Raw genomic sequence first — 12,585 nt, 5'->3', positions numbered from 1 at the left:
TTCTTCTTCTTCTTCTTACAGATGTTATTAGCTTCACGTCTGCATTTATCATACTTTTCCCTATTTGACCTTGTATCTCTCTAACATTTTTGCTCTTGCTGCATTCTTCCTTCCAATCGCTTCCTCACACTCCATATCAAACCAAATATTTCTTTTCTTTTTAGCTATACCCAGTGTTTCTTGTGCCGCATTTTGTATGCACCTTTGAACTTTTGCCCACCTTTCCTCTATTCCAGATACTTGTCCAATCGTCTGTAAAGTATTATTCATTTTTGACTGGAATTCTATTTTCCTTCTGGTTGTTGTAGTTTTTCCAAATTCCATTTCCTTCTTTCCGTAGGTTGTCTCCTCTGTCCTGTTGCCAATTTTTGTCTCACTATTGCTTTTACTAAATAATGATCAGAATCACAGTTTGGGCCTCTGCATGTCCTTACGTCAATAATGGATGCTGCATGCCTCGTAGTCACTAGTACATGATCTATTTGATTTACCACTGTGCTTCCTGGCATCTTCCATGTTCCTTTATGTATTTTCTTATGATCAAAGCAGGCGCTTTTAATTATAAGACCACTCGTAGTGGCAAACTGTCCCAAGTGAAAACCATTCTCATTTGATTCTTCATGTAGTGTATATTTCCCTGCTATTGGTCTCATACACTCTTCCATTCCCACTTTGGCATTAAAATCTCCTAAAATAATAATCGTGTCATATCTTGGTCCCTCTTCAACGGTTTGTACTAACATCATAAAATTGTTCCTTCCTTTCCTCATCCGTATCTTCAATTGGTGCATGTGCTGATATAACAGTTATGTTCCTAAACTTCCCCTTAACCCGAAGCTTATATGTTCTGAGATCGGTTCAAATCCTATTACACTCTTCTTCAATTTCCCGTACAGAACTGTCCTGTTCTTTCTTCCGGCCCACTGTAATAGAGGTTATAATCTTTCTTTTCAATACATCCTTGCCCTTTCCATCTTATTTCCTGAATCGCTACTAAGTCGTATACAAATCTTTTTGTTTCATTTACTATTTCTTGTATTTTTCCCGGTTTCAACATTGTTTTTACATTCCATGTCGCCATGTTTATATCCGCTTTCCTTACTCGTGTACTTTTCTTAAGCTTTTGTCGTCTTTGATTTCCGTCCGGTTTTCTCGTATAAGTCTTCTGAACAATGCTTTTTTTTTTTTTTACAAGGTGAGGCCGTTAACCCCACGCTCAACCCTATCCACTGGCAATGGTTTCGCTTGCGTATGTTATTTCTGGTTGAGCGACTGTTTTGTAATGTTTTAAATTTGTTGCTATTGATAGGCCCTTTTTGTTGTAGGTATTCTTGGTGACATTGTGCTCTGGTCAGTTTATTTATTCTGTTATGCCATGCTGGCTTTTCATTGAGGTCATATGTTATGATTTCTCCCAGATATTTAAATTTATCTACAATTTTGATTTCTTGGTTTCCTATGGCAATTTTGTTTGAGTGGTGGGTCAGTAAACATGATTAGTGTCTTTTCAAAAGATATTCCAAGACCAATTTTCTGTGCTATTTCCTGTAGTGAAATAACTTGTCTGGTTTCCTCAATATTGTTGGACAAGAGAGCAAGGTCATTGGCAAAACCTAGGCAATTTAAACTTATGTTGTCTTTGGGTCTTCCAATTCGGATGTTCTTTGGGTTACTCTTGTACCATTCCCTCATTATACATTCCAAGGCACAGTTGAACAACAGTGGTGACAAGCAATCTCCTTGTCTTAAGCCTGTTTTTATGATGAATGGCTTAGAGAATTCCCCTCGGAACTTGACTTTTAATTTAGTGTTGATTAAAGCGAGTTCAATCAATTTGATTAATTTTGCATGGAGCCCAAAATTTCTTAAAATTTTCAACATTGAAGGTCTATGGATACAGTCGTAAGCTTTTTTAAAGTCCTCGAAGGTTATTGCAAGAGGTTTCTTTTGCTTCTTGTACTATGCTATGGCTAGTTTTAAAGTGATGATTTGTTCTGCACAGCTTCTCCAAGGTTGAAGCCTCCTTGGTATTCATCTAATTCTTCCTCTAGTTGCTCTCTGATCTCCCTTTATGTAATCAAGTGAGAGATTACTGATAAACTCATGATACTGTAAGGTTAAAAGACCTTTTTTTTTCTATTTGCTTTACGTTGCACCGACACAGATAGGTCTTTTGGCGATGATGGAATAGGAAAGGCCTAGGAATGGGAAGGAACCGGCCATGGCCTTAAGGTACAGCCCCAGCATTTGCCTGGTATGAAAATGGGAAACCACGGAAAACCATCTTCAGGACTGCCGACAGCAGGGTTCGAACCCACTATCTCCCGATTACCGGACACTGGCCGCACTTAAGCGACTGCAGCTATCGAGCTCGGTGGTTAAAAGACCTGCCAGCCACTAAAGTTTGGGATTTGTTGTTATGAGGTGTTAGTTTGTAGCCAGTAATGGCTCCCGCTGGTTCAATGACACTGTGATTCCATAGCCATTATTGTTCACCACGAAACCTTGGTTCACAGACAGGAGCAGTGAGCACCAAATTCTCCCATCACAGTTTCATATACTGTCCTGAAGTTTTTAACAAATTTTGAGTGGACGAACAAAAAAAATGAAAATCCACAGCCTGTTTCCAGTCATTTGACCGGGTCAGGAATGGAATGAATGAAGCCCCCATCTAGCGGCGAGGATAGGAAATGTGTTGGCTGCCGAAACCTGTCGCACTCCTCTCGGGCAATGATTAATGAATGACAGATGAAATGAAATGATATTGTAGAGTGTTGCCAGAATGGAATATGACAGGGAAAAACGGAGTACCCGGGGAAAAACCTGTCCCGCCTCTGCTTTGTCCAGCACAAGTCTCACATGGATTGACCAGGATTTGAACCACGGGACCCAGTGGCGAGAGGCTGGCGCTCTGCCGCCTAAGCCACGGAGGCTCTGCTGGATGAACAAGAACTGGTACCTATTTGTAGAGCTGTAATGGCAAATTCAATCAAAATCGTCAATCACCACATTAGGGCAAACAAAATAGTTTGCAACACTTAATGCTGCATTAGATTCTGAATTAAATTAATGTAAAACTAAATCATTGTCATATTTTATAGCCTACTGATCAGTACGATATGAACAGTTGCATGGAGCAGCTTTGCTTTATTGTTTATGTGCTCGAGTCTCTCTGGAAGTTGATATAAAACATTTAGGCCATACTTTTTCCAGAAAAATAAATACAAATTGACTAATGTAATGAGCCAGACTTACCTATGTAAAGTACAATTCCTGTACATTTATAGCCTTTGTAATACTGACTGACCCATTTGTATAAGTGGTCCATTACTATAAAGTTTACAGTGGAGCCAACTCTAGCAAAACTGAGTTGTAAACCAAACACCATGTTAAGTTCTTTGCCTTTGAACCAGAGGACAGCATAATTGTTTTGTGCAACTGCTAAAGATTCACCACCAATTCTGTGGACAGAAAATTTTACAGATTAGGTTTATATCAATGTGATGAATGGTTTCTGCAATATATTTAGAACACGTGAGAGTTAACACATACCCAAATATGAAGCGGCCAAATACCATGAGCCAAAAGGCATCTAAAACACCTCCCAGAGCAAAAACAAGTTGTCCTATCAGTACAAATGTTGCATAAATAACTGTTCCTAGTCTAATTCCAAAAACCCTGTAAGAAAAAAGGATAACAGCAGTTTATTACTAATGAGTAAGGGCACTTGATGTATATTCATATCTATGAAACTATTTGTTCCAAGACTACGAAACTTAGCATAATATCAACTAGGTATCTCAGTCAGTATATCAACAGGTATGCAAATAGCAACAAATCATATTTAAACATTTAAATTTCTGCCATATTCATGGAAGATATTACTTTATGAGTCATAATAATTTTGTGCAGGTTCATAACACTATTTCTTACAATAAAGTCTTACAAGTGTACCAAAATAGTATGGGCTCACAAAAATAACATTTCTTTCCCACAAAATATTTGAAGGTGGTTTAGTGGAAAATATAGTTTTTGCAGCTCTTCTTCGTAGCTTTTACACATTTTAACAAGTGTCCCGAGTTTGATTTCCTCCATGAATGAAGAATAACAGTGAATGCTACCTACAAAAGCCAACTCTAGATGACGCAAAAGCTGCAGATTGCAGTAAACAATGCCAGCAACCAATCTAGGGCATCATTTTCTCCATGATAATACAAGACTCCATACTGCTGCTTTAACATGCAATAAGATGGATACCACACAAAGACTACTTAGAGTTCAGATTATCACTATCCTTTGTTTGGACTACTCCAAGAGGCATTGTAAGGGACAGAAATTTTGTGTGCAACTGGCTGCAAATGTGTCTCTGTTCTTTCTTCAAGAATAAAATTTTTTATAACTGCCAATTCATTTGGAAAAAACATGTTTCTAGATTAGGAGATTATGTAAATATGTGACAATTACAATCGCCCTGGGCAAAATACTATTCCAAATCACTACCTCACAAATGCTAACACTGCTTTGTTGCTCTCAACACGCGTGAATAATATCATACACCACTGAAAGTATTATCAAATGATGAGGCACAGGAGAATCTAAAACTACCATTTCACTCAGGGTGAATAAAATTATTTATAGCCTAGATTGTAGTGGATCACTTCAGCCATTTTCTCGTGATGCGCGTACATACATACAGAAATGGCAGAATATTAAAGAGTGCATTTCCTTGTTAGGCCCTACTGTGGACACATCCGATACAAAAATACCATTCTTTTTAAATTCTGAGCAATGTACAGACAGAACTTATTTTATACATAGGCTATAGGCCTAGATTTCAGTTTAAAACTCAGGCTGGAGTATGAGTGTGGAATATACGGTATGATTTATATCAAAGAATTCTTGTTCTTATTTATGCAAGTGCTGCGGATCGGCATTTCTGCATCATCACCATCATGCACAACTCTTTTCAGGTGCAAAGACGAAATACTGTTTAACACATTCACTTCCATATGCGATCATGGTCGGATTAGGTTTCACGTGTGTACAATACCATATGAACTTTCATATATATACACCTGTCTATCAAGAAACTTCCAACAAAACACAGCATAACATTATCTTTTATTCTCATTCCAATCCTTTAAAAAGGATGATTATAGATAGGACAGAATGAATATAAAAGGATAAAATAAGTCACATAATTCTGCAAAAAAAAAAAAAAAAAAAAAAAAAAAAAAAAAAAAAAAAAAAAGTTAGCTTAAGGCCAGAAGAAAAACCCCGTGATACAAATAAGAAAAGATATCAGAAATGCGGCATTATCAAATGATGAGGCATAGGAGAGTCTATATGCACACTGCTCCCGTTGCAAGGTATGAGAGATAGAATTAAATTTTATCAAAACAATACACTTCTCTTGGCAGCAGAATACTGAATGAGCTATTGTCCTTCTCCTCATAGCTGGGAACAGTGGACTGAAGAAATTATGTGAATGAACTACAATGTTTCAATTGTATACACAGTATATTCTGCTTAATGGGAACGTAATACAAAACTTCCGTAGGCCTATACATACCTGTCAATCAAGAAACCTCCAACAAAACACAGTATAACATTTGGCCATGAATACCACGAATAAAGATAAACAAATTCGGAGGTTGTCAGTTTCATATCAGTAATAAAATTGTCCTGCAATGCTCCAGGATTATCATAGCAAAAATAGGAACCTGAAAAAGATAACAAAACTCAAATTACTTTAAAGCACGGTCCGACTTTATCTCACAAGAGAAGTACTGTAAAAAGAAATGAATGGAAAAGTAATCAGTCAACAAAATCTATGAAATAGCTGTCAACTGTCAAAATTACCGTTATCCTTTAAAAATAAATGACCACACGTCGCACCGAGAAATGATTCGCACAGCCCAAATGCAAGCAAAATTCTGTAATCTTTTCGCCTGCTTGGCGTGATTTTAACCTTACCTACAGATGAAGTCTACTAAAGTGCACACGAAGAACATGATAAGTAGCCCAATGTAAAACTGAATGAAAACCCCACCAATCACGTAACAAATGTAATAAACCTCTATTGAACAGTTAATCACGAAAAAAAAAAAAAATCACCTCACATGACATGAATACAATTCCATTGTTCCCTATCTGACACTTACCAAACCCAAGAAGGCACATAAATAAGAGTGCTAAAAAACGATGAAGAGCATGACTAGGGTTACAGCAAGGTCCACCCAGCGATTCTACTTTTTCTTCTTCATTTGGAGGAAGTATGCGTTCTCTATCAGAATATATTCCGCCCTCCATCATGACTAGCGCGTGAAACAAGCGATGGGTACTATTTACTTAAACGCACATGACCACCACCATCATCATCTACAACAGGGAGATTATTTGACAGGTCACTAAACAGTTCCATCAAAGAGCATTATGTTCCAGAAGAGCAGTTCCTTCAAACTAGTATTTTGTTATCGTTACTTTATTTAAATACTGTTCAATATTTAAAAAAATTAAAAATTCTACAACGTTTAAGCCCACGTGAACAAGGACGAATAGAAATCACGAAATGAAATAGTATGACGACTCTCTCTGAATCATATGTTAACAGCACCGTCGTCTCGACGATCCCCCTATACTGCCTGCTCTATGCGAGCCTTTTTGCGACTACGCTGCGACAAAATTTCTCCGCTAGATGGCAGACAGAGACGCACAATGTTCTAAACTTATTCTAATGACGACAGCCTACAAAACACTATGCAGTATGGCCATATGTTCACTGAAGCTCGTAAATTACATCAGTAATATTAAATATCGGCAAAATTACCTGTATGAAGTTGCAGTTGGCCTCTTCATGCACAATTTAAAGATTTCCCTGGACGAAGGCTTGGAGTGGTACCGTACTTTTTGTGTTCTTGCCTACGCAATATAAACAAATAGAGGTCTTACGAACTTGATTAGGATAATATCACTAACAGTTTGCTGATATTATTTGACCTCACACTGTAAAAAGCACATTCTGAAAGGTTTTCTTTGCTGGTTGTTTTACGTCGCACCGACACAGATAGGTCTTATGGCGGCGATGGGATAGGAAAGGCCTAGGAATGGGAAGGAAGCGGCCTTGTCCTTAATTAAGGTACAGCCCCAGAATTTGCCTGGTGTAAAAATGGGAAACCACGGAAAACCATCTTCAGGGCTGCCAACAGTGGGATTCGAACCCACTATCTTCCGGACGAAGGCTCACAGCTGCGTGCTCTTAACCGCACGACCAACTCGTCCGGTATTCTGAAAGGGAAGACGTCGCAAGTTCTCGTATTAAGCTCGAACGTTTGAAGGACGTCGACAATAGGGCACAGCAGCTTCAGCGAACTCCTGCATATGCTTCACCAGAGCAACAAAACAAGGTTTTGAATATCGAACTTCTACTCTGTCCTGATGCATAATCAGTTCCATTTAGCGGTTTCGAAGCTCTAGGCAATGAGATGTTGCTGACACAAATGCACACTCCATCCTCTCTTCATCAACATGAACCTAGTACCCGCAAATTAGGATTTGATTTCCTGTTTTTAGTTTGATTGGAATATTATCGACTGGATATCTGAGGTTGTCCAAAATGTCTAAACATGAAGACGTTTGCTTTGTGATTGTCCATCACAATTCTTATCACAAGGAATCCACTATCCTCCACGGCTTGAATCACGTTCTGAAAAAAATCTGCAGCCTGTTTCCAGTCAGTCGAACGGGTCAGGAATGGAATGAATAAAGCCCCCATCTAGCAGCGAGGATAGGAATTGTGCCGGCTGCCCAAGCCTGTCGCACTCCTCCGAGGTAATGATTAATGAATGACAGATGAAATGATATTCGAGAGTGGTGCTGGAATGAAATATGACAGGGAAAACCAGAGTATCCGGAGAAAAACCTGTCCCGCCTCCGCTTTTTCCAGCACAAATTTCACATGGATTGACCGGGGTTTGAACCACTGAACCCAGCGGTGAGATGCCGGCGCGCTGCCGCCTGAGCCGCGGAGGCTCCATCACCTTCTGAAATAAGGTGTAAAGGCACAGATGCGAGAGTAATCTGAGGATAACCAATTACTTCCTTTATTAGGTCCTTGCCTAGATAAAGCCGACAGCCGCTTTTCTCTTAATTCCCTTCTGGACGGTATTTCATGGAGTCGTATCTTTTCTGGCTGTGAACCACCTTGCCGAGATTGGCAAAATGGTACACAACAGTTGAATATTTCGGGGAAAGAATCTGAAGTTTCAGTTCTACGAAAAATAGGACTTACACAAACGAAAAGAAACGAGTACCAACACCTTACAATCACTTTTGAAATATCTATTAGCATAACATGAGTAATTCATTTCACAGTTCTATACAAAATATCTCTTGTACGGACGAAAGTGACCAGACACGTTTACTTATTGTACGAAATAACTCAGGTTTACACACACATTCATGCACCAATAACACAGTGCTACACCCACACTAACAGCGAAGATTGTGCGTCTACTGCTGCACTATACGACGACTTGGAGAAATGTCGGTAGTCGCGCCTTCCTGTGTTAAAATAGTGGCATAGAGCAGGCAGTATAAGAGGATCGAGACGGCTGTGGTTAACAGGCACGGCGTGAATAGTCTCCGCCAACTGCAGCGCTGCTGTCGATCAAGCGGGCAAGGTCTGTCTTTGTCGTTGCCGTTGCCTACGCTATAAGGCCTTGAAATGCATTCGTGGGAACGGGTTGCTTTCTAGTTCACCATTCAGCCGCTAGGATCGCGTTCTTGCCCCCTCGTATTCGTATGGCCGTATATGTCAATAAGTAAATTATACCCTAAATTTAAAAAAAAACTGAATGTTTTTGCGAGTATTGACATACTTTATTTATAGAGCGGTGCTGCATTGGCTTGGATATGTCATTGAAGTTTCAAAACTTTTCTTTTGAGGGGCTTCTTATCAAGTTTCAAAACTTCCTCTTTTCTACTTGAGTGGCTCAAAGCAATGTTCTCAGAAATTTTCATAGTAGAAAAAGAGGTGGTTTGTCGCCTTTGCACTTTCCACACTTAATTTCACTGTTGAACATGTCTTTCGAAAAAATATACGTACACCTTTAAGTACGGTAACTCTCTTCGCATGGCCGTATCCGTTACGAGAAGCGGCAAAGTTAGGCTTACAACGGTCAACGAATCGCTGGCGTCTCATTACATGGAGGATGGGGGTAATGATAATGTACTTGTAATTCTCTCTTTATTGCAACAGGATTTACAAGCATTAAAAGCGGAGAATGAGATTTTAAAGGAAAAGGTACGTTTACTGGAATCGAAAGTACCGGTACCAGTAAACACTCAGAACACAGGTGGCTCCGAGAATCCTAGCGCGTGGTGTCAAGTTGCTTCAGATTCTAGGAGGAAAAGTGTACAGTTTAATAAAGACAACTTTGTAATTGACACCAAAAATAGATTTTCAGCCCTGAGGGAAGTAAGCGATAGGCAAGGTATCCGTATAGAAAGCAGTCAATCGTATAGCGCAAAATCCGTTACGAGAAGCGGCAAAGTTAGGCCTAAAATCCCACAAAGTGCACCGGCGAAAGTGTCGAACATTCTTATATTTGGTGATAGCCAGGCGAGGGGAATTGCGGAGAAAATGGTCAATGAAGATATTGCAGCATCGGCAGTCATCTATCCTGGGGCCCCAATGAAGAAGGTATTGGGAAACACGGAGCAGGCGGAAAGAAATCTCGGAAGTCGTGATGCAATAGTGATCATCGGCGGGACGAACGACGTAGCTCACAACAACGCTAAGAATGTTATTTCTGAACTTAAATGTACACCAGATAAGCTGACTCACACTAACATCTTTGTAGTGAACGTGCCCACAGGCATGATTTGCGTAGAGACTCGTGTGTGAACATTGAAGTGGACAAAGTTAATACAGATATGGTTAAAATTTGTAAACATTTTCGTAATACACAGGTAATTGATAGCAGCAGTTTCGAGAGACACTGTTACACAAAGCATGGCCTTCATCTAAACAATTCAGGTAAACGAAAGATAGCAAATATTGTTCTAGATTTTATTAATCATAAGATTTGTACTGTAAAAAAGGCAACTCCCTTGAGTTATAATACTGACCAGGAAAACTAGTAGAAAGAGCCAGCTGTTCTTCAAGCTGGCTCAGCCAACTAGAAAATGAAACTCAGGAAATTAAGGAATTTCAATTTACCCAATTGCAACAGTCAATTTTTAGGGAGGAAGAGGGTCTGAGATTGCTCATGGTAAACTGTCAGAGTGTAGTAAATAAACAATTAAAATTCGGTACATTGATGGAATCTTATGAGACTGATGTGGTGATAGGAGTGGAATCGTGGTTGAGAGAAGGGGTGGAGAATAGAGAAGTATTTCCAGAAGGGTACACAGTGTATCGTAGAGACCGAGGAGATAAAAGGGGAGGGGGGGTGTTTATTCTGGTGAAGGAAACATATTGTTCACATGAATGGTTTACCGATGAAAGGGATGAAATATTAGGGATAAAATTAATTTGTGATAATATTAAGGAGATGGGAATTATAGGAACATACAGGCCTGGAAGAGAGGAAAGAGACATGGAAATATTTGAGAAAATAATAGACTATACTCATAAAAACAATAATAATGATGTGGTAATAATTGGGGGAGATCTAAACTTGCCTGAAGTTGAATGGAATGGAGCTGCAAGTGAAGCCCATGAACAGAAACTGGCAAATAAGTTAATTTGGGAGGTAGGATTTACACAATTAGTACAAGAACCGACTCGTCTCAATAACTTACTAGATGTATTCTTGGTTAAATCATGGGAAATTGTTGATAAAACTGAGGTAATTGAAGGAATAGGTGACCATAAGGCTGTAATAATGGATGTAGGACTGGTACCAAAAAGGCTTAATAAGAGGGTCACACAAGACAAGAAATTGTACAGAAAAACTAAAGTTGATGAATTTGGGACTTACCTTATATCACAATTCTGTTGTTGGATAAGTGAAGGTAGTAATGTGGATACACTTTGGGCTAAATTCAAAGGAATCGTTTGGGAAGGAGAGAAGAGATTTGTACCTGTTAAGAAGGGTAAAATGACCTCAGACCCTGTTTATTATACAAGGGAAATAAGAAAATTAAAAAGAAAATGTACAGTAGTAAACAGGAAAATCAAAGAAGGTAGGGAGAGTATAGAAAGTAGAAAACAGCTAATGAGGGAACTGAATAGAGTGAAAAAGGAAGCAAAAGAGAATTATATGAATGGCATTCTTCGAGAGCGTAATGACCACAAAGGGAAATGGAAAAAGCTGTATTCATATATCAGGAATCAAAAAGGAAAAGGAATCCAAATTCCTACAATGGTGGGAGAGGGGGGTGAACACTATTTAACAGATACTGAGAAAGCAAACCTCTTTAGTAGGGAATTCCGAGATTCAGTAGATGATTGTCAGGAGTTGGAAACCGAAACAGAAGTTACAGAGGGACAGACACAGAGGGAAACAAGAAGCTTCTCGTTCACAAATGAAGATATTTTCAGAGAAATCCAACTGCTTCAGCAAGGAAAAGCAACAGGAAGTGATCAAATTACTGGGGAGGTGATAAAGACAATGAGGTGGTACATAGTGCCTTATTTAAGATTTCTCTTTGACTATGTCATAAATAATAGTGTAATACCAAGGGAATGGAAGGAATCTATAATAATACCAATTTATAAAGGAAAGGGTGATAAAAGGAAACCAGAGAACTACAGACCAATCAGCCTGACCAGTATAGTTTGTAAAATACTGGAGAGTTTGATATCAAAGTACATCAGAAGGGTATGTGATGATAAAAATTGGTTCATGAGGAGCCAGTATGGATTTAGAAAGAAATTTTCTTGTGAGGCACAACTGGTGGGATTTCAGCAGGACATATCAGATCAATTGGATTCAGGACGCCAGTTAGATTGCATAGCCATAGATCTTTCCAAAGCCTTTGACAGAGTGGAACATGGAATATTATTAAAGAAATTGGAGGGAATAGGATTGGACGTAAGGGTTACACGTTGGGTAAAAACATTTCTAAATTCAAGGTTTCAGAAAGTCAAAGTAGGAATTAACGTATCGCAGGAAGAGAAATTTTGGAAGGGAATTGCACAGGGTAGTATAATCGGTCCGTTACTTTTCTTAATATACGTAAATGATTTAGGGAACAATATAACATCAAAAATTAGATTGTACGCAGATGACATAATTGTTTATAGGGAAATAAATACCATTGAGGATTGTTCAGAATTACAAAGGGACCTTGAGAGTATCAAACAATGGGTTGAAGAGAATAACATGAACGTTAATGGAGGCAAATCAACTGTTACAACATTTACAAACAGGAGTTTTAAAACTGAATTTGAATATACTTTGGATGGGGTAGTTATCCCAAAAGATGGCAAGTGCAAATACTTAGGCGTAAGATTTGAAAGTGATTTGCACTGGAAGGGTCATGTGGATGACATTGTTGGGAAAGCATACAGATCGTTACATGTCATAATGAGGCTACTTAATGGATGCAACAAAGAATTAAAAGAGAAAAGTTACT

General features: G+C 38.8%; 1 protein-coding gene across 1 annotated transcript in view; it reads right to left on the bottom strand.

Moving 5' to 3' along the window:
* LOC136876857 (lysosomal dipeptide transporter MFSD1) overlaps positions 1–6,415 on the bottom strand; it is an 88,290-nt gene extending 81,875 nt beyond the window's left edge. Inside the window, exons 1-4 of the mRNA XM_067150613.2 lie at positions 6,165–6,415; positions 5,573–5,723; positions 3,553–3,678; positions 3,256–3,461 (exon numbers count right to left, since the gene is read on the bottom strand). Of these exons, the coding sequence (XP_067006714.2) occupies positions 3,256–3,461; positions 3,553–3,678; positions 5,573–5,723; positions 6,165–6,315 (634 nt within the window). The 5' untranslated portion in view covers positions 6,316–6,415. The remainder of the gene's footprint in view (positions 1–3,255; positions 3,462–3,552; positions 3,679–5,572; positions 5,724–6,164) is intronic.
* Positions 6,416–12,585: the final 6,170 nt, after the last annotated feature.

This window comes from Anabrus simplex, chromosome 7 (assembly GCF_040414725.1).
Source record: "Anabrus simplex isolate iqAnaSimp1 chromosome 7, ASM4041472v1, whole genome shotgun sequence".
NCBI classification, from domain to species: domain Eukaryota; kingdom Metazoa; phylum Arthropoda; class Insecta; order Orthoptera; family Tettigoniidae; genus Anabrus; species Anabrus simplex.
This window is presented reverse-complemented; position numbering and strand designations above follow the sequence as displayed.